This window comes from Gossypium raimondii, chromosome 1, assembly GCF_025698545.1.
Source record: "Gossypium raimondii isolate GPD5lz chromosome 1, ASM2569854v1, whole genome shotgun sequence".
Lineage (NCBI taxonomy): Eukaryota > Viridiplantae > Streptophyta > Magnoliopsida > Malvales > Malvaceae > Gossypium > Gossypium raimondii.
In genome coordinates, this window is record NC_068565.1 from 33,938,498 (window position 1) to 33,961,482 (window position 22,985).

Sequence of the window (22,985 nt, forward strand, 5' to 3'; positions counted from 1 at the left end):
AATTGACGTTTTCCCCCTATACTTTAACTTCTTTATAATTTAGTCCCTAGGCTCGTAAAATGAATTTTATGCAATTTCTCCCCTAACCAAACCTAGTCGAATTCTATATATGCTTATATCATCCCATACATTTCACAAATTTACACATTTAACACAAAATTTTCACATTTCACAAATTAACCCCTATTTGACAATTTCAACAAAACTCACTTAACAAAAGTTGTTTAAACTAATGTCTATAATAATTATTTCTATTGTCATCACACTACTATTGTTGCATTTGAATCCAAACATGATTTCGTTATTTATTTTAATTTTATCACTATAACATTCAATCTCACCGCTACAATTATTTTTAATCTCATTAGAATCAATCTTATCGTTCATCCAAAGAGAGCCTAAAAGGGCTAAAAGTTAAAGATTAAAAATATTGAATATATTTATTAGTAATATGAAGCTAGATGTTTCCCATTCACAAAGACTATTTAAACCAAAAATCCTTTAACGGGGATTTACATTAGGCTTAGAACAATGAGTATATGTTATATCCAACGTTCAAGATAATAGCTAGCACCGTTTTGAACCATTATGAAACCAATTCTGGTGTAAACACCATCACAAACACGCGGCCTAAAATAAGCAACCTATTCCTTTGCTGTGTATGCAACATCCTGGCTTTGGAACACAATTGAATGTAAGATATCATATTCGTTTTTGGAATAATTCAAAAACAATTACAACCTTATGATTTAAAAAAATTTGAAATGAATAAGACATTTACTTAAAAGTCATTGCAAGTATTAAATAAATTTAAATTGGCCCACTTACAATAAACCAATATTAAAGACAATCAAGCACAATGTCAAATTACATTTCTTGAATCAAACAAGCAAAATGTAAGGTTGTGTCTCAAAATTTTGATGCCTATGTCTCAAGACAATGGACAATGTATCAGCACATTACACTCAATATTTGAACATTTAGCTTCAATGTTTTATGTGTTCCATTTTCTTGAGACAATATGCCTAATGTATTGAGATATGCAACTAAAAATGCATGAATATTCACAAAATATTCTTAATATCTCAAGTCATGTTCTTTGAGGTCTTGAGCATGAACCTAAAAATGCAATTTTTTTTCAAGTCATAATATCATGCCTCTATTTGTTTCTAAATATGTTTAACATGCAACCAAAATTATGTAAACATATTAAGAACACTAAAACAAGATATCCTATAACTAAAAACTCTTTAAATCAAGAATTCATCGTATAAGTAAATGTAACACATATCAACATGCATATAACATGAGAAATCCCATTATAACACCAATGTAAAAGTGAGATACCAAAACATACCAAACAGACTAAATGTCTCAAAACAACATAGAAACCATTCCAAGACTACAAAAATCCATTTAGAGCCAATTTAGCATTGCTTCTTAAAAGCATTTTTAACTCAAAAAGCATTTTAAAGCAGAAGTTGAAATTTTATGTTTTTGATCAAAAAAAGTACTTTTGCAAAACATTTTTTTGTCTCAAAAATACTTTTAAATAGTTCAAAAGTATATTGTTTAACAATGCTTTTATCTCAAACGTGTTTTTTTTTATCTCAAAAGTCCTTTTGAAAAGCTATGCTAAACTGACTCTTTATGACCCAGGTACTTGCCAAACTTCAAAAAATTCAAAAGAAAATTATAAAACCCAAGGGATTAGTTGAGACTTCATCCTCATATGTTGGTCAATGTCCTAATCAATCACAAAACACCTGCTACATGTGCAAGGAACAAACAATATACCGTACAGATATTAGTTGAGCCACAAAAACTAAAAGATTTTAATTTAATGAAAAAATTTAGAGAAAACAATATCTAAGTTTTTGCGAGAAAGGTTAGAGTTATAAAAGTTATAGCATTGTCCTCAAAAGTTACTAGTAATAAATTAGAAAATCCTTAATAATGAAAAATTAAAATAGTAAAAATAGACCATTAGAGTCAAAACTACTATATATTCAAATGTTCAAACTTTTTCGGCCCAAACACGCTACTTGAGAACTGCTCTATCAGCTACAACAAAAGTACAAAAATTTTGGCTAATGGCTGTTTGGGTTTGGACGTTACCTAGCCTGTTCAAAGTTGGAAGCTCCAATCTTGCAAGTTTCCATCAACCAATGGATCAATTACCAGAGGAAGTGAACTCGGATTTGATCATTATCTAGAAAGCTTAAGACACTACTATGAAATGGAATGAAAATTATAAACCCAAAAACAAGTGGACTGAGGCCAACCCAAGGGGACATTACTGTTGTTTGACAAGTTCTGTAACTGATCACAAATCAAATGGAGCCAAAGAATCAGCCTTTGCTGAAACAAAATTACAGCATCAGGAATTCACAGATTTGAAAAACAATAAAAGAATTTGCAGTTTTTCCCCCAATCAATAGAGAAAGGTTGAAGCCACAGATGTTTCAATTGGTTACAAGCGGTTCACTCAGTTCCAACAGTTCATTCGATAGCCCTGTAAACACTACTGAATCAGTTTCAATAGGTTTGAACTTTATAAGGGCTGAAGGCACCAAATCCTCTTCGTCTAGCGTTTGGGCTTTCTGTCCAGCTGCCGGAAAAGAAGGGATCACCCTCCGTTTAACCAGTACAGGATCCAACAGCTCAAACTCCAAGGACGGTTCTTTCAGTGATAAGCTGACAAACTGAGGATAAAAAACAGCATATATCATTTCACATTCCAACAGGATAAACAAACTAAATAGTGAACCTGGAAATATCTTGAGAATGAAGAAACTAATATGAAACAATACAAACAACTAGGCATGAGGACTAACCTTGTAGAGAGAACTAGTTGGCTCCCAAGGTGCAAAAGCGGCTTGAAGAACCACTCCGTCAGGAAACTGGATGCGAATCATTGTTCTTCTATACCTCCTTCGGCCTGCTTTTGCCTGCTTTTCCTTGAAAGATTTAGGGATTAAGAGCTGTGATTCTGCATTCTTTTTCTTTCTCAACTCTGCTTCTCTTTTCACCTCTTCAGCCGATAGGCTGTAGAAAGAATCCGGTAGCTCGATTTTTGCTGCTACACTCTCAGGTACGGAGAAGAAGACCCGGATCTACAATGACAAAAAATTCATGTTCTGAGTTAGAGATATATGCTGCATTGGGAGATAGGTGACAAGGGGCAGTAATGGACATCTGATAATCTTGATTAATCGCATATTCAACTAATGAAATTGCATAAAAATTGTGCATATTCACTGAATATCAACATTCAACAACATAGACAGAGGATGAACAATTAAATGACAAATAAGTATACAGAAAAGACCAAAAACAAAAAATGAAACAATTGAATAGAAAGCGATGCAGTCAAGTTTCCTATAATTTACAACGCCCCATTTAAAACAACCATAAACAAAGGCAGTTCAATAATATTCTAGAAGAGAATTCATTTCAATAACCAAATATTACATCTATTTCCTTGGCCACATTCTTATTTCATCTATGTTAGCAAACAATGCATTAATCAAGGATTCTATGGTAATCAATAGGCTAAAATACAGATAATAATAAAAGGGGCAAAACCATACGAATATCAACAAACAATTAATTACCTGTCTGTCAATCTTCTTTGGCTCAACCATTTCCTCTTTCTCACTCTTGTTACCTTCTTCTATCTTTCCCTGTTCCAACAACATTATTGCCTTGTTCATCAAAGTAATCATCTCCTTCTTAAGAACATCCACGACTGCCCACATTTCCCCTCCTTCTTCCTTCAACACAAATCCAACAAGCTCCAACAGCTCAACTCCTCCAGAGACCTCGCCAATTGCTTCCCTTATCTTTGGATTACTCATCCGAACCTTCCTGAACTTGTCATTCCCAGGTTCCTTAACTATGTTCCTCAACAACCTAAGAAAAACCTGAACTGATCCGTCTGGCGGGTTCCCGGAAATATATGAACCAATGCAAACCTCCAATTCAATCCCTGACGACTCTTGTAACTCGTTCTCGTTCAATCCCGTATCTGTGTCACCGCCTTCTCTATCGGATGAATTGATCTCAATACAAGTTTCTACATGTTTAGATACCTCCTCCTCAGACACATAAGGAGCGCCACAAATCGGACACTCAAACATATTCAAGGTGAATCCATTTTTGGATACCTTGCTAGAAGTGATCAATGAACCGTAAGGGTCGAACCCGTTTTCCGGCTTCTGAGGTGGTTCAGGATTGCTGGGCGTGTTTTGATCGGAATTTGAAGATTTAGAGGGCAAAGAAGGCTTGGAAGTGGAAGAGGAGGAAGAAGATGAGGGAGGAATAGGCTTGGGAGAAGGGGTGTGAGGTGGGGAGGGACGGGTAAGGATGGGGTTAACGGGTCCAGAAGAAGAGGAACCCAAGACTCGACCTTGGCCCTTGAAATTCCCAGATGATGAAAATTGGTTGTTGACTTTCTTCATGAATCCACTCCATTTGCCTTTCACTTCATCCATTATTATTTCTCTGGGTAAATGTCCTTTTTGGTTTGAAGCTCCAAACTGAATATGAATAAGAGCAATATCAATAACAACAAAGAAGAAGATTAGGAAGGAAACAAAAAAAGGTAATAAAGGAAGTAAATTGATGCCGAAGAAATGAGTGGGGGAAATTAGAATTATAAAAAGTTATAGCAGACTGAGAAAATCAACAATGAAGAAATAAGAACAAAGAGGGTTTACCTTACCTTACCTCGGAGGATCAGTTGGTCTTTTGTCGATAGCAGAATTTTTTAATGTCTTAACTGTTAAGAATAGGTAGATGTAATTGGCAGATGAAACGGACAATAGACCCCACCCACACTTTGAATTGTTCATAACCAAATACACGCCCTCTTTCTCGCTTATCTAAACCAATAACATTCCACCACGTACAATACCCATACTTTTTTTAGTTAACCATTATATTAATACTTCAAACGTTGAATGTTTTGCCTATTATTCTACTCAAGATTTTTGTCCCCATTTTTTTTTTGTAACTCGACCCAAGTCGAACAATCAGACCAAGCCTTTTCGAGTTTCCAATCCACTACGTTAACTTCTCCAATTAATCTGTATATTCACATTCATGATTCATCCACTCATTAGCTTATTGCCAATCCCTAGAGCTTTGAATACGCAGAATGTTTCCATCCACTTTGAACTTGAAATTGAAATTGAAATGAAAAAATCACCAAAGAGAAGAATTTGAATATATAAACGTAAAGAAGTGCTCATCCCAGTAAAATTTAACTCATTTACAATTTACATCTAAGCCAACCCTAGACTGTCAAAGCTCTAGTCGAGACCTCCAATGGCCGTGTACATATGTGCTTCAATCTCACTCCCAAAAGGAAGAGATCTCTGCTTGGAGTTTGAATCCGAAGGTTCCAACTTCCACTTCAGTCTCCGCAAAGCCCAAGTCATGCCCTTCTGAAACTGGGCACCTTCTACCTTATTAAATGAACAAGAGGAGCCAAGGTCCCCTAGAAAAGAATTGTTCATTTGCCGTGTTCCACAAGGTTCTAGCAAACTTGCCTGTCAAATTTAAAGTTCATTCCATATCCCCCCCCCCCACCACCCCCAACAACAAACCATCAAAGCTAGTAGTAGTAACCGAGAGAAGATCGGTTTTGCCACTGGAAACATTTTGTTCCTTCTTCCGCCGATCATTATGCTGCTGTTCAAGATTCCGACATCTCCTTGCACCATGGGCAGTCAAAATGATCTCATCCATATATTAAGGGATCAATTATAGTTTTACCAGAATAAGTGAGGCATCAGAAAGGGAATCAAAGCTTCGGCCAAAGGGTTCAGCACCCAAGCTGTAAGCTCACCTTCCTGGAAGTACTGAGGTTCAATCAGGGTCAGTAGCTACAGAATCTTTGATTAAAATCTCATCATGATTCATGAATGGATGATCGTAAGGTCCAAGATAATATAGTGATGAACTCAAAAATTGGAAAAAAAATAAAAAAGTTCGCCCACAAACTTCCAAGTGCTTAAAACTCCAAAGATAACGAGCTTACCAGTAAAGAATTGAAGCTAAATTGGCGTTCAAGAATGAATGGTTACCGTAAGGCAATCGTCCTTCTAGAGCATCAAATAGGTATAGAAAAATTATTGCCCTAGCTTCAAATCCATATTTCAAACGTTCTACTAGAGAATTATATGACGCTGTACCAATGTAGAAAGCTATAGGGTAAGTATACAATTTGAGGCATTGGATATCACAGCTTCAATTATGTCCATTCGATCATCATGTTGCCTTGCATAACCAAGTTCCAAACGATAATCAACTTGTTCTAATTGGATACTAAATCCTAAATTTCAACTCCAAAAGCAGTTGTCAATATTGAAACAATAGCGATAACTTGAACCAAACCCCAACTTTTTTTTAATCAAATCGTAAATTGAATAACAGAGATGCAATAATAACAACATATAATTCTTTCAAGATAAATCTCTCAAATCATCCAAACACATCAGAGATGAAATTCAAACAAAAAGATTATTAAAAAGAAAAGAAAAAGAAGTAGCCCAAATACAACAGATCTAAAATTCGCAGCACTTATCTCAATCGCGATTCTTAAGCCTCTCAACTCGCTGATTCAACTGCTCGATCTTAACAACAAGGTTAGTAACAGAGTAAAGAAGCCAGTACAAAATAAGAGCGGCAGCGATGAGAAGCGCGTTGCGCTGGCTCTTCATGATGGATTTCTGGTGACGGAGATATTCGGAAGGGGTACAGGAATCGGCGTCACAGGTAGGACGCGTCTCGTATTTCCAGTATATATCCATGAGGAGGAAGAGGCAGAAAGGAACCACCGACATGAAGGGCTTGAGGAGGTTACGTGTGACGGCGATCAAGCCCTTGCGGAGTCCGTCGAGGCCTGGAACTGTGAGGAGGAGCAACATGATGGCTTCGGCGCCGGCGGTGTAGCCTAGCACTACCCATTCTAGAGCCATATCTTTTGCGGGAAATTTTGACAAAAAAACTGTTAGATCTGACTTAGGTTTTTTGATTTTGAGTTTTGGGAACTGGGGGTCTGGTTTTTGTATATGTGCTTTTCTTAGCGAGGAAGGAGGGGCAGAAAATGGATTTATTTTATTTTTTTTAATTTATTATTTTATGACTTCATCGTACAGATGGCAGATTTTAAAAAATGGGCTTTTATTTATTCGGATTTGGCCCGATTATTTTCTCAACATTATTTTTTTCAACTCAAATTTAACATGTTTATATATTGTCGTACAAATTTTCAAAATATCTATACTATAATATATAAAAAATTATGGCTCTTGATTTTTATATTTAAAATTTAATTTTAATATAATTTACTATTTCATTTGGTAGTTTAAATTCTTTATTTTTACTAAAATGTTATGTGAGATTTTAAGAATTTTAACCCCTGAAATTTTTTATTAAATTTAGATCAATTACAATTTTATTTTTTGTTACATAAATATCAAATGAATATTCTTTAATAAATTTAACACAAGAATTATAATGATGTTAATTAATGGATCTATATTTTAAATTCAAAAAGTAAAAGGATTAAATTTCTGAAAATAAAATTATAAAAATTAAATTCCAAATATACAAAAATACAAAACTTTTAAAATGTATCAAAAAGGCCCTTAAACCTTTTAACAAAAACTTTTAAAATGTATCAAAAAGACTCTTAAACCTTTTCAAAAATAAAAGCAATTAAGCCCCTACTTTTTTTTGCACTCAGTTGGGTACTTGAACTTTTAAAATGCATTAAAAAGACCATCAAACTTTAAAAAAATTTAAGCCCTACTTTTATTAAAAATTAGAAAAAATTATAAAATATATAGAAATATAAAAATTATAAAATTTTATAAAGTCGTAAGAAAATTATACAAAATGTAAAGAAATATAAATTTCGTAAAAAAATTATAAAAATTATCGTATCAAAAGAAGCATTTTATAATTTTTCTATAACTTTTATTGATTTTTATTTTTTATCATATTTCGCCACATGTCACGCTGTGTTTAGACCTGTCCATGGCCAGGCCTGAAGGCCCGCCCAAAAAGTGGGAGGGTTTGGGTAAAAATATAGGCCCGAAAAATGGGTTTGGACAAAAAATGTTCGTTTAGAAAACGGGTCGGGCCTCGGGTAAGACTTTTTTGGCTCGAGCCTGGTCTAAACATGCAAAAAAAAAAAACTACAGTTCTATTTCTTTCTTTTTTTGCTGTTTTTTATTATTTTGTTGCTATTTTCTTTTCTTTTCTTTTGACTATTTTGCTACTATTTCACAACTATGTTGCTACTATTTTATTGTTATTATTCAGATATTGTATAACTCTTATTTTATTATTAATTTTGTTACTATTTTAGAGGCATTTGCTTGCTAAGTTGTACATATCTTAGTGTTATTTAAGTATACATATATATTTTTAAATTTCTTTTCAATTTGTTGGGAAACATTTATTTTAATATTTTTTTAAAAAATAATATAAAAAATTTATAAGGGTCGGGCCCGAGTTTTAACATTTTTATCCGGGCCAGACTTGGACAAAATTTTAGACCCATTTTTTGGGTCGGGTCGAGCCTAGAGCTAGCAAACGGGCTTAAATTTTTAGTTGGGTCTGGCCCAGCCCATGGACACCTTTAGCTATGTTGTGATACGTGATGACTTTAATTGAAAAAAGCTAGGAGTCGCTAATTTTTTATAATTTTTATAAAATTTTACAATTTTTTTACTTTTTTACGATTTTTATAAAAAAAATTCTAATTTTTAATCAATTTATATTTTTTATATTTTATTAAAATTTAATAATTTTTCTAAAATTTATTATTTATTATATTTTTCTAATTCTTAATAAGAGCATGGGCTTAATTTTGAAAAATTTTGAGGGTCTTTTTTATGCATTTTGAAAGTTTAAGTATCCAATTGAGTGAAAAAAAAAGAGCAGGGGATTCATTGCTTTTTTAAAAACTTTGAGGGCCTTTTTGATACATTTTGAAAGTTCAAGTGCTCAATTTAGTGCAAAAAAAAGAGGGGTTTAATTACTTTATTATTATTATTTAAGTTTGAAGGCTTTTTACTTAAGCCTAAATTTGGTAAATATTAAATCTTAAATTTGTTCAATTTTTATATTTAAGATCAAATTGATAGAATGTGTAAATGTTAAAGGGCTAAATTTACTATTAGACTAATAATTTTCTTTTTTTTTTGACGTAGTTTATCTAGAAAATAATTGTAATTTTATTACGTATAGAAAACTAATTCTCGGTCTATCTTTGACACCGCAGATTTATATTATATATTTCTTAAAATGAAATTTGGAACACCTTTGCGGAAATAAAAGAGAAATTATATTTTAAAGAGCGTTTGAAACTTTGGTCAAATAATCGAGGCAAACCCTTTGATAAATCTAATAATTTATTATTGCATATTGTAGAAATTAATTTCTGAAAATTGACTTTGAAAATTGGTGACAAATTTTATTTAGGGTAAATTATATATGGTTATTCAATTATGTTCACGTTCATGTTTTGATCACTCAACTTTCATTCTTTTCAATTTAGGCATTAACGTTTGAATCGTTTCTATTTTGGTCACCCACCGCTAAATTAATAACGGAAAGTCTTTTTCTAACTGGTACAATAACACATTTAGTCCTCAATACTTACATATTTTATCAATTTTACCCTAATTTTAAATAATTAATCAATTTAACCCTTCACATGTACAAATTCTATCAAATTGATCCTCAAACTACCTAACCCAAGCTTTCAACTTTTAAAATAGAGACGTTTCACATCTTTTAAATCCACAATAAGCAAATTGTATCACTAATAATCCGATTTAGTGTCAAATCATTTACCAAATTAATTAAAACTAAAATTATGTTAGTAAGAGTGAAAATTAATTTTTGCAAATATTAAAATTATTTATATAATTTTATTATATATTATATTTTAAAATTTGTATTTTCTATTATTTTTAATGGTGTTTAGATAATTTCTAACACTAACTTCTTAAAATATAAACAAAACACTGTTATGTACCAAATTGGATTATTTTAACCATAAATTAAACAATTAATAGATGTGGAATGCCTTTATTTTGGTACAACCCTTTACCTTTTTACTAGAATATCTAACAAGATGCTCTCATAAACTATAAATTGAATAGATTTGGAAATATTGTATATTGTTGTAATTGCAAAATTGACTTTATGATAAGATGAATTATAATGCTATGCATACAAATTGATAATTAGTTTATGAAAATGTCAACATTAAATTGAGAAGTTGGCTTATAAATGAAATTGAGTAAATTACTACCCTATTATCTGTTGGGGCAGAGTGAGATATAGTTGGTAGGCATTAGGTACCAAATTACTTCAGTTATACTGATGAGGCACTAAGTGCCAAACACATTGGTGAGCTTTGGGCGCAAACTATTTACTTTGGAATTGTTCGATGAGGCACTAGGTGCCAAACTAGTGTGATTAGTTGGATTCATATATCCGTTCGAGTCCGAGTTAAATTAATAGGGGTATAAAATGAAAATTTGATAAATGATATTTCAGTTGGGTTGATATTATGGGTTGATGATTTGTATACATATTTTGATTAACTGATATCGATGGTTGTGAAAAATCATACGAGCCTAGAAGGCCGAGATAGAAATGTGACGAACCAACGAATTCGATTCAGAATTCGAATAAGGAAATAAAATAGTAATTGACATTAAATTGAAATTGGATGTATAATTGATAAATATAAGGAATGATATGATATATGATAATAATGTTTATATGGTTAAATGTTAAATTGGTTTTGAGAATGGTATTCAAATGTGATTTTGGGGGATTCAGTTTATTTTATATTGAAATGTTATATGATGGGGTTAAATGTTAAGTGACCTTTTTGATATTTGATCTGCCATAATAGGCAAGTTTTACCAAGCTAAGTAGCATGTAGTGTTTAATTATAACCGGAGGTAAGTTACTTAGTTTAATACCTATAAACTTGCTAAGCATTTGTAATGCTTACCCCATTGTTTCCTTTTCCCTGGAGATTGCAAACTTGCGAAACATGACAGGCAGATCGTTGATGAGCTTACACTATCATGTTGTTGATTTGGTAATCTTTTAATCGTTTTGAAGTTTGATTTTTTGGCATGTATATAGGAGATTTGTTTTTGGTCAATCTTGAATGTTAGTATTTTGGTTCTTGAATGTGGTTTGTATTTTGAATGGTTATATGATATGTACATAAGTGTGAAGGTTGGTAATTGTCATAGGCTATAATTGAAGCATTTGAGTAGTAAGTTGGTAATGTGAAATGGTTAGACCAATGTGTTGAAAATGTTTGGACATGTAATGCTTGGGTATAGGCATTAATGTGTATAGATGTTATTCTAAATGGTTTTGGTTTAAAGACCTTAAATGGTGTTAAACTTGTCTTGTAAATGAGTTGTGTTTAAAAATGTGCACTTTGGAATTTTTTTCAAGTAAAGGTAGAAGCTTAAATATCATTTTTTTTAGTTCAAGTTGGAAATTTTAAGATGTTTGGGGTGTGCTTTGTTTGAGTGGTTGATGAATATATAGGTTAGTAAGCTTATCAAAGTGTTCATTACATTTGGAATAGCTTGTATGGTTTTGTGGTTGGCTAAATGAATGAATTAGCATGTGTTTAGGTTGGTTTTGTGCAGGTGTGAATGGAAAATTGTGCATCATTTGAGCCATTAGTTTGATTTGGCATGAATTAGATTCAAAATGGCACATTTTTGCACTACACGGGTTGGCACACGACTGTGTGTCACACATGGGCTGGTCATATGCCCATGTGAGTACTGTAGATTTAGTAACTTTTGATCAACATAGTCTCAATTAGTGACTTTTGGTAAAATTGGTGTTTTACCCTTAGTTACACGACCGTGTGACCCCTGTTTTGCATGAATGCCCTTATCTTTTAAAAATGTTTCAATTTGATCATTATTTGTGCTCGAGTCAACTTAAGAGCTTTAATAAACTAGATTAAGACTCAAATTTAATTGTATCTCATAATATTTTAATGTTTGTGACATGATTGGTTATTTGAAAGATTTATTTATGATATAATTATTGGATCACCCGTATACCCCATGGCATAGCAAAAAAATTATTTCGGTGATCATTAACCACAGATCCATTTACAAGGAACAAGTCGGGTTGAAAATATACCTTTTTCAATCTAAAAACTGGAGAATAACATTGTTGGTTTGATCCCTTTGAAGGATGTCAATCCAAGTTACAACAAAAATGTCTCGACCCCTACGTAGTCCACCCAGTGATGCACAAACAATAGAACTCTTTGAACTTTTCAGAGAACCTAAAAAAATTGGTTGCTAGACCTAATTTTAATTTATTAATCCCCTTCAGCCTAATATGGGATTGCGTTACTTTTATTAATATCATGTATATTAAAAACAGAATAATTCCTCTTTTACTTTTTAGAGAAAATCATGGAAGATATTGAAATCATATTCTTTCCAAAAGAATACTAACTTCTATAAATATTAACTCTGGAAAGGAGTTGCAAATCATATTCGCAAGGTAATACTGTTCTCTAGACGATGCTGTCCGCCAGGCGAAATTGTTTGCCAGGTGATACTTATTTGCCAATGATAAGAATCTGCCATATTTGTATGTAGGAGGGAATACGCCCATTCTTTTGGCGTGAACTATGTTAACTTTAACCAAAATATGCGACCCTGTAGGTTCTTATATCGTTGGTAGTAATACTAGAACATTTCTAATGTTACAAGTAATGAGCGGCATCTAGCAATGCATCATTGCTACCCAAGTTACAAGAAGTCGTGATTCGATATAACCTTTGCGTGATAAACTTTTCATGTATCATATCTTTTTATCCTTTATATTTAGATTGGACACAAGTCATGGTATAGTCACACTTGTAAAGTCCAATCTCATATTTCTCTATATTTTGAATAGACTATGTTAAACAAATAAGTGTGATATCTTATATCAACTTATTTGAGCATGACCATGCATTTCTAGTCGTACTCCATCAAGTGGCCTAAGATATTACTTATCACATCTCGAGATCGGGGTTGAAAGTTTTGGTCGTACAAAGTTAAGGTTCACCAGTGTTTCTGCAAACTAGGATCGTCAAAAGTTGGGCGAACTGGGGGCTCACCAAGATTCAAGTGAGCTGGGTGTTCGCCAAGAAAGTTTCAACAAAAGGGTTTGCTAGCAGTAATGTATGCCAAATAAAGTGGTAAGGGGTTCGATAGTTCCACTGTGAGGCAAGTTCGCTATTGTGTTAGGCGAGCTGGGGTTCACTAATCTGTGTGACGAACTGTGTTCGCCATGTAAGTTGCGAACTAGGTTCGTCGGTCAAAGATACAATCAGACTCAAATTAAGAAAAAGTGATTTAGTGTATCTAGGAATACTTTACGTTTAAGAAACAACTTTCCTAAGCCAAATAGGGTGTCCAAAGATAGCTAGGACTCTTAGGTCTATAAATATAACCTTTAATTCTATGAAGTCTTCATAGAAGATTCTTCCATTAAAGTCTCTATTCTAAGTTCTATTCATAGCAATTCGAGTAAGTCTTTTTCTTGTTTAAGTTTATTGTCCCAAAATCTAGGTTCGGTTGCATGTGTGATATATGTATGTTTTGTTAGTAATATGTTTGTTTGTTGTGAACCAGTTGGACCATCTTCTAGCAAGGATAAAGGCAAAGCCAAAATCATTTAAGTTCTTCATATTTGGTGAGTGATTAGGTTTCGTTATGAGTATATTCCTTCCTAAGTTTTCAAAAATGTGAGTGGTCTGAGATTATTTCGATTATGTTCAGGTTACAATATTTTGTTATGATTTTCTGAAAGAACTCTGATTTTCAAAAGATAAGATTCAAAGGTAAGTTTTCTAGAATGCCATCAATACTCTGTTTTTAAGCTACGTAACTATGTTTAAAAAAATGATTTTGAAAGACGATTTTAAAGCATAATTTAATGCGAGCTCCTATGCAAGCCTTTGATTTTAAGAAGTTTTGGAAGAATACTTTTTAAATTGTGTTTTTGAAAGGCACTTAACATGCGGGCTTTTTATAAGCAAATGTTTTAGCTCTACTTCGTGCGAGCTCTCTGATAAGCTCTACTATGTGCAAGCTCTCTATTTTAGTTCATTTTGTGCGAACTCTCTACTCGGCTCTGCTTCGTGGAGCTTTCTATTTAGCTTTGCCTAGTGCAAGCTTTCTGTTCTTTGAATTCCTTTGAGAGCCTTCCGATTAGTATACAAATAGTGTGAGTACTCACCCTTGTTAAAACTCACTCTACGTGTTCCTTTGAGAATATGAGCTTTTGTGAGCCTCACTTTGCGTGCTCCTTGAGAGCATGGGATTTTTTGAGTTTTGTGATAAGTCTCACTCTGTGTGTTCCTTTGAAACATGAGTATTTGTGAGCCTCACTTTGTGTGCTCCTTGAGAGCATGGGCTTTTGTGAGATTTGTATATATCTCATTCTACGTGCTCCTTGCGAGCTACGTTGGATATAACTTATTCAACGAGACATGTCTTCTGTTTGACAAACCAGTTGTGCAACCTAAGGTCAATTCTGTTCAAAATTTTTAATATGTGCGGGCGAGTCTTGCGGCTCTGTTATAAACTCAAATTCGTTATTTTTGAAAGAAATATAGCTTCAGACGATTTTAATGCGAGCCCCTTTCGAAAGCAAGTTTTTGAAAGAAAAGATTTGTAAACATTTTTTTTGAATTGTTTTCACAAAATATGTTTTCAAATGTGAACTAGGCCTCACATTCTCACCTGTGAACCTAGCACACAAAACATTTTCAGACTAAAGTTTTCTACTATTTTCAAATATTATTTTAAGGTATGATCTAATGGTTTCCGATTATTCATTAGGTTCTCCCCGAACTCACCCACTCTCTCTTACTTCTTAAGTAAGTAGATTGTGGATGGCATTGGCGAGGTCGATGGTTTGGCGAGGCAGCTAACTGATATCGGTGAACCATAAAGATGGGCGATGAGTTGTGTTATACGAGATTGAAGAATAATTATATCCTTAATTTGATTACCAAAAAAAAAATTGTTTAAGGATGAGTTTAGTATGTTTTATTTTTAAGTTAATTTTATTCCTACAAACCATGTCTTGAAATACATACGTTTGTATTTCTTTATAAATAAATTGGTGTTATTCATGTACGTTTATTTTGTTTCCAATCTATGAACATAAATTACTTGCGTACTTTTGTAATGATACATTATTTACATGCGTGCCATTAGCTTTGCAAACCCTTATGTGTGTGCGAACCCATGAAATTATGCGAACCTTGTTTAAATATGATAATATTTTGAATACATGTTTTTCCTTGTTTGTGAAGCATGTTATTTAGTGAAGCTATGATGTATGAGCTATTTAGGTGTTAAGCGAACTATTAATGTTTTGTGAACTTAAGATTTAAAATTACTGTATGCAATCTGCTGAATCTTGTGAACTCATGTTTTTATGCAAGCCTATATTAAACTACGAACCTATGTTTGTTTGTTGGTCTGTGAACTCTTGTGATAACAAGGTATGTGAGCTATGTCTGAATGTTATACGAAGTGCTTAAGCATAGTGTGAGCATGTAAATATTTCTAAGTGTATGGAATTATTGTTTCATATGATTAGGTACTCTGATTTATTTTGCATACGAACCCTTGTGTTTTATGATTGTATGGTTTTCCACTGCTTTGTTAAAGATTAACACTATGTTCACGTGCTACGTATAAGTGGTGTGTTGGAGGTTAGGTTGGGAGTTAACGGAGAGTCACTTCTGCTGCTAATATGGCATGTCGAATTCGGGTTGGATCTTCTCAGTTGGGTTTGGGGTGTTACATTACTCACATTATGTAATAGAGATAAATCATATCTTGACCAATCATATCCCACTACATGGATTGTGGTATATTCAACATCAACCTTTATAGTTCAACCTGTTACGATAGACATTTGACTATATCAAAATATACAACTCACAATGTTGGGACAATGATGATATCAAGTTTGAGGATCATATACATAGTTATCACTATGAGTAATTTTTGTGACTATTACATAATAATCCAAGAAACATACTCATGGTGGGTCAGTCCAGTATGTTGTTCTCTAACACATACTCATGTATTGATTTTGACATCCCTATGTCAATTACGACACTTTGTCATCAATCAACTACACATTAGTCTCAATGCATTATTATTGTCCAAGCCTACAATAGTACTTAACTAAGGAGCTTTTAAGAATAATCATATTATTCTTAGGACTATATTATTAATCAGTTTATTCATATACACAGAAAAAGAAATTGAAATAACAATGACAATGCCATATATTAATAACGAGGTAAAATGAGTATGTAATTACAACTATCCCATGATTGGTCTTTGGGCATACTCTAACATTCTCACACTAGCACTAAGGCCAATCAGTCATATATCTTATACCCAGTGACTTAGTGTAACGATCATGCTTCTACCGTGTCAGAGGCTTCATCAGTAGATCAACGATGTTTTCATCTGTTGATACTTTTCATATTTCCACATCTCGTCAATAAATGATTTCTCGAACGAGATCAAAGCTCCTAAGTAAGTTTCTGGATCGCTGGTGAGATCTGGGTTCCTTTGCCTATTTAATGACTCCATTATTATCACAATGAAGTTCTATAACATCTGATATGGTAGGCACAACCCTAGTTTAGATATGAACTTTTTGATCCAAATAGCCTCTTTTACAGCTTCACTAGCTGCAATGTACTCGGCCTCAGTTGTAGAATAAGCTATTATATCTTGCTTTGAACTTTTCCAGTTCACAGCATCATCGTTAAGGCAAAACACAAAAACTAATTACGATCATGAATCATCCTTATCGGTTTGGAAGCTAACATCAGTGTAACCATTTACACTTAGCTTTTCCTCACCTCCATATATAAGGAATGTATCATTAATCCTTCTCAAGTACTTGAAGATATTTTTAACTGTGACCTAATGACCTTCACTGGGATCTACTTGGTATCAACATCTCATGCTTAAGGCATCTAATACATCTGGACGAGTACATAGCATGACATACATGACAGACCCAATAGCCGAAGCATATGGAATCTTTCTCATATGTTCTCTCGCTTATGGAGTTGAAGTACACATTTCCTTCGAAAATGAAATACCATGTCTCATAGGTAAGAATCCTCTCTTAGATTCTTCCATGTGAACCTTTTTAGTACTTTATCTATGTATGTACTTTGGCTTAGGCCTAGGAGTCGTCTTAATCTATCTTTATAGATTTTGACTCATAATACGTATGTAGCTTTGCCCAAGTCCTTTATAGAAAAAACTTCCTGACCAAGTCTTAATAGACTGTAGGGTAGGTATGTCATTTTCCATGATAAGTATGTCATTTATATAAAGTACCAAGAATGCAATAGTGCTCCCACTAACTTTCTTTTAAATACAAGGCTTATATTAATTTTTAATAAAACCAAACTCTTTGATCGCATAACTAAAACGAAGATTCCAACTTCGAGAAGCTTGCTTTAATCCATAAATGGATCCTTATAGCTTTCATATCTTTCCAGAATCTTTCGGATCAACAAAACCTTTAAGTTGTGCCATTTACACATTTTCTTCCAGTTTTCTATTAAAAAAAGTTGTTTTGACGTCCATTTGCCAGATTTCATAATCATGAAATGCAGCTACTGCAAGTAAGATCCAGATGGATTTAAATATAGCTACAGGAGAAAAACTTTTTTCATAGTCTATACCATGAACTTGTCAAAAACCTTTAACGACTAATCTCCCTTTGTATGTTTGTACATTAACATCCATGTTGATTTTTTTTTGAAAACCCATTTGCACCTTATGGGTTAAACCCCTTTAGGTGTGTCAACCAAGATCCATACTTGGTTTTTTTACATAGAATCCATTTCAAACCTCATGGCTTCAAGCCATTTCTCATAACCTAGGCTCGCCACCGCTTTTTGATAAGTCCTAGGCTCATCTTGACCCGTAAGTAGAACATCACCATGTATTGTAATGAGAAATCCATATCTCTCAGGTACATGTCGTTCTCTTAAAGATCTTCGCAATATTTATGTTTCTAGAATAGTTGATTGTTCTACAACAACTTGTGGAACCTGTTGTTATTCAATCTCTAGTTTAGTGATCTGCTTGTTCTTGAATTTCTCCAAGTTCAATTTTTTTACCACGTCCTTTCTAAAGACAAATTCTCTTTTAAAGAAGACTCCTGTCCGAGCAACAAACACTTTGTTCTTAATAGGAAAAAGAAATCATATCCTTTAGTTTTCTTAGGATATCCCACAAAGATGCAATTTTGAGATTTGGGTTCGAGCTTTATAAATGTCTAACGTTTAACATAATATTCACAACGCAAAATATTCATAAAAGACATACTAGGACGCTTCCCAGTCCACATCTCATATGGTGTCTTTTGAACCGATTTAGATGGAACACGATCTAGAGTAAAGTCAACTCTCAAGTGCTTGTCCCCAAAAGGAAGTAAGAAGATCAACATGACTTATCATTGATCGAACCATGTTTAACACTGTTCCATTTCTCCTTCCAGAAACTCCATTCCATTGTGGAGTACTGGGAGGTGTAAGTTGTGAGACAATCTTGCATTCCTTCAAAACCTCATCAAACTCTAAGCTTAAGTATTCTTCTCCTCGATTTGATTGAAGAACCTTAATACTTTTTCCTAGTTGATTTTGTACTTCATTTTTAAACTCCTTGAACTTTTCAAGGGCTTCATATTTATGACGCATAAGATAAATATACCCATTTATACTTAAATCATCAGTGAAAGTGATGAAGTATCGAAAACCTCCATTGGCTTGTGTGTTCATTGGTCCACATACATCACTATGTATTGAATCTAACAAATCACTAGCTCACTCACTTTTACTATTAGAAAGAGTTTTAGTCATTTTACCCAACAAGCAAGACTCACATATATCAATTTGTTTGAAAACAAAAGAATCCAAAGATCCATCTTTATGGAGATTTGATATGCGCTTCTCACTTATATGGCCCAAACATAAATGCTAAGATAAGTTTGATTAGAGTCATTTATTCTTAATCTTTTAGTATTTATGTTATAAATGGGCATAGCTTGATCTAAAATGTAGAAGCCATTTACTAATTGTGCCGAACCATAGAAAATATTATCAAGATAAAATGAACAATAATTATTCTTAATAATTATCTCAAAACCAATTTTGTTTAAACAGGAAATTGAAATAATATTTCTAGTCAAATTGGACATAAAATAACAATCCTCTAAACATAAATCAAGTCTACTAGGCAATGATAAAATATGTGTTCCTATAGCTGATGCAGTAACTCTTGCTCCATTTCTAACTCATAGGTCTACGTCTCTTTTAGCCAGATTCCTACTCCTTTATAGTCCTTGTACAGAGGTGAAAATATAAGAACCACAACCAATATCAATTAACCAAGAAATAGATGCTGATAAATTAATATCAATAACATAAATACCTGAAGTGGACGCTCCTCTTTGCTTTTCCTTCTTGACCTCTTCAAGATAGATAGGGTAGTTCCTCTTCCAAAGTCTGATCTTATGCAGTGGAAACATTTTCCTTCCTTAGAAATTCCTCATATAGGTTTCAATGTAGTCTTTTCTTTGTTAGGTTTGGTCTTACCATTGTCCTTAGGCTTTTCCTTTGCATAAAGCTTTCCTTTGCCCTTGTCCTTGCAAACCATCAAAATGGGCTTAGGTCCAGCCCTTTTCATGTTACTTTCAACAATTTGTAACATGCTAAGTAACTGTGGCAAAGTCTTGTTAATTTCATTCATATTAAAATTTAGGAAAAATTGGCTAAAACTATTTGAAAATGATTGCAGGATAACATTGGTGGCCAATTCCACACCTACAGGGAATCTAAGTTTTTCAAGGTTTTCAATATAGCCTATCATCTTGAGAACGTGAGTTCCCGCAAGAGTTCCCTCCACCATATTTCATCAAAACAGAGCTTTAGAGTTCTTGTACCTCTCTTGATGTGCTTGCCCTTGATCATATCATAAGTAACCATAGCCTCATGTTGCTTTTGAAGCTCAAGAGTTATGGTGGCAAGCATTAAACATCCTATGTCTAACATATCATCAATATGCTTATTATAAGAATCCTGGTAAGCTCTAGAGGCATTGACTGCAGATTTATTAGGAATAAGTTCTTTAATGACATATAATTTTCGTTCTTATTTGAGGGCAATCCTCAAGTTACGGAACCAGTCAAGGAAATTCAAGCCCTTCAACTTGTCCTTTTCAAAGACAGATCACAATGATAATGAGTTTGTGTTGTTTTCCATAATAAATTTACAGTAATAAAACATGTTTATGAGTAAATTTACCAAGTTTATTATAAAAATTTTAAAGGACTTTATTAAAAGATGCTTCCACTATTTTATTCAAAATTAATAACCCTCAAATATTGTTTTCGAAAAATCTGTTCTCTAAAGTTTTCTAGTAGTTAAATATCCATATTTAGGTATGAAACACTAGCTAATTACATCATATGTAACTCTTTATTTGGTGAACAAGTCTTGTTCCAATCATCTCATGATCATTCAAATCTCTTGCCTTTAGGTTTCTAATCCTATTAGAGTAACCTAGTTAAGTTACTAACCAATATTATAACTGATGAATATCACTTGCTTATTTTTCGCGTTTGACCAAGATAAATACAAGTACTTTTCTTTAACAGAACCCACTTTGTATCGATCGCGACTTTAACTAAGGTAAATATTGAAAGGCAATCTTAACTTAATATTTTATTGAGGGTTTTTTAAATAAAATTCATCTCACTATTAATGTTCAACTTTAATCCATTTTATTTATTTATTTATTTTGATTGTATCAATATACTATAACATACATGCATATCATTCATTGTATCAGTAATATGAATAATATAAAGCAGTAAATAAATGCAATAGTTATAGCCCATAAAACTAAGGTGGTCCCTTCCAAGCCAATGAGAGAACTGAAAGGATTCCTAAGGGTGTAAGTTACTTCACAACTTCTTTCATACTTTATGTAGTCTAAAGTTCATCTCCTCTAGTCTGTAGTAGTTCGTACGATTTACAATTATAGAAACTCGTTTTACATACGAGGGAGTAAGATGGGAAAAGAAATACAAGAGAAAAATAGAAAGGAAAGGCACAACATGCAGGTCGATTTATAAAATTAGAACCTTTGTAAATTATAAATTAAATGGGCTATCGGGCTATAACCATGCATTTCAAACATCGTGCATATCAACCATAGCAAACAATATATATTTATTCAGTCGATTGTTAATGTGAATTACAATATTGTCCTAACAATTAATGTCGCCTATACAAAGGGGTCAAAGGGTAAAGGCCTTCTGGGGTCACGGGGTGGAGCCCTTTACTGGGCCAAGGGGCAGAAAATAAGAAATCGAACTTAGATATTTGTGGGAAAAACATCATTAATTGAATTTTTTATCAAAAATCGAATATTTTTCAAAAATAAAATATTCTCAAACTTTAGATCTATAATTTTTCATTCTGGAACAAGTTTTGTTCCAAATTTTCGTATGTTTTCAGCAAGTTAACTATTAACTACAAATAACATAAACTCCATTGCCTCAAGGCATATCTCTTAACACTTAACAAATTATATATAAAACTCAATAGACATAAAAATAATGATTAGCATTTAATTAGTGATTAAGACAAACATATAATCACATAGGTTTATTAAACATATTACATGTATCATATATATATATAACATATTGATTAGAACAAACCAAACATCATGTATTTCATACAATCACATCAACTAATAAATTTAATCTTGAAACCATATTTTACAAGTGATTCTGATACCACTATTGGATTGTCGGTACGCCTCGTGGTGTAGTAAAAAAATTATTCCGACGATCATCAACTGTGGATACATGTACGAGAAACGAGTCGGGTTAAAATAGGGTTGAAAATATACCTTTTTAAATCTAAAAACTGGCAAATAAGGCTGTTGGTTTGATCCCTTTGAACGATGTTAATCCAAGCTACAATAAAAATGTCTAAACCTCTACGTAGGCCACCTAGTCAAGAACGAGCAATAAAAATCTTTGATTTTTTAGAAAGCCCTAAAAAAATTGGCTGCTAGACCTAATTTTAATTTTTTAACCCTTTCAGCTTAATCCAGGATTGTTTTCCTTTTTTTAAAGTCATGTATATTAAAAATGAAATAATTCCCCTTTTACTTTTCAGAGAAAATAATGGAAGATATTGAAATTGTATTCTTTCTAAAAGAATACTAACTTGCATAAATATTAACTTTGGAAAAAAAGTTGCGAATCATATCCGCTAGGTAATAGTGTTCACCAGGCGATACTGTCTGCCAGGTGATACTTACCTACCAACAGTAAAAATCTGCCATATATTTATGTAGGTGGGTATACGCCCATTCTATTAGTGTGAAGTATGTTCGCTTTAACCGTAGGGTGTGACCCTATTGGTTCTTATAATGTCAGTAGTAACACTAGAACATTTATAATGCTACAAGCAAAGAATGGCATCTAGCAATGCATCATTGCTGCCCAAGTTACAAGAAGTCGTGATTCGACATAATCTTTCTGTGATAAAATTTTCATGTATCATGTCCTTTTATCTTTTATATCCAGATTGAACACAAGTTATGGTATAGTCACACTTATAAAGTCCAATATCATATTTCTTGATATTTCTAGTAGACTATGTTAAATAAATAAGTGTTATATCTCATATCAACTTATTTGAGCATGGCCATGCATTTCTAGTTTTACTTCATCAAGTGACCCAAGATATTACTCCCACTATGTAGGAGGGATAAATCCTATCTTGATCTATCATATCCCACTACATGGATTATGGT

At 33.0% G+C, this 22,985-nt stretch overlaps 2 protein-coding genes across 4 annotated transcripts; both read right to left on the reverse strand.

Annotated features, from left to right (window-relative positions):
• Positions 1–1,970: 1,970 nt before the first annotated feature.
• On the reverse strand, positions 1,971–6,243 carry LOC105785650 (plant UBX domain-containing protein 2). Of its 3 annotated transcripts, none has more exons than XM_012611768.2 (4): positions 4,732–6,243; positions 3,618–4,541; positions 2,838–3,116; positions 1,971–2,705 (listed from the first exon to the last, which is right to left on the reverse strand). In XM_012611768.2, exons 2-4 carry the CDS (start codon positions 4,494–4,496, stop codon positions 2,466–2,468), a joined length of 1,398 nt encoding a protein of 465 aa, XP_012467222.1. In that variant the 5' UTR covers positions 4,497–4,541; positions 4,732–6,243; the 3' UTR covers positions 1,971–2,465. The 3 variants fall into 3 exon arrangements, with proteins under 3 accessions (XP_012467222.1, XP_012467219.1, XP_012467220.1); XM_012611765.2 differs by having other exon boundaries at positions 4,727–6,243; XM_012611766.2 differs by having other exon boundaries at positions 4,722–6,243.
• Positions 6,244–6,391: 148 nt separating this feature from the next.
• On the reverse strand, positions 6,392–7,113 carry LOC105785651 (uncharacterized). Its single transcript, XM_012611769.2, has one exon. The coding sequence runs from the start codon at positions 6,984–6,986 to the stop codon at positions 6,594–6,596; it is 393 nt and encodes a 130-aa protein (XP_012467223.1). The 5' UTR covers positions 6,987–7,113; the 3' UTR covers positions 6,392–6,593.
• Positions 7,114–22,985: the final 15,872 nt, after the last annotated feature.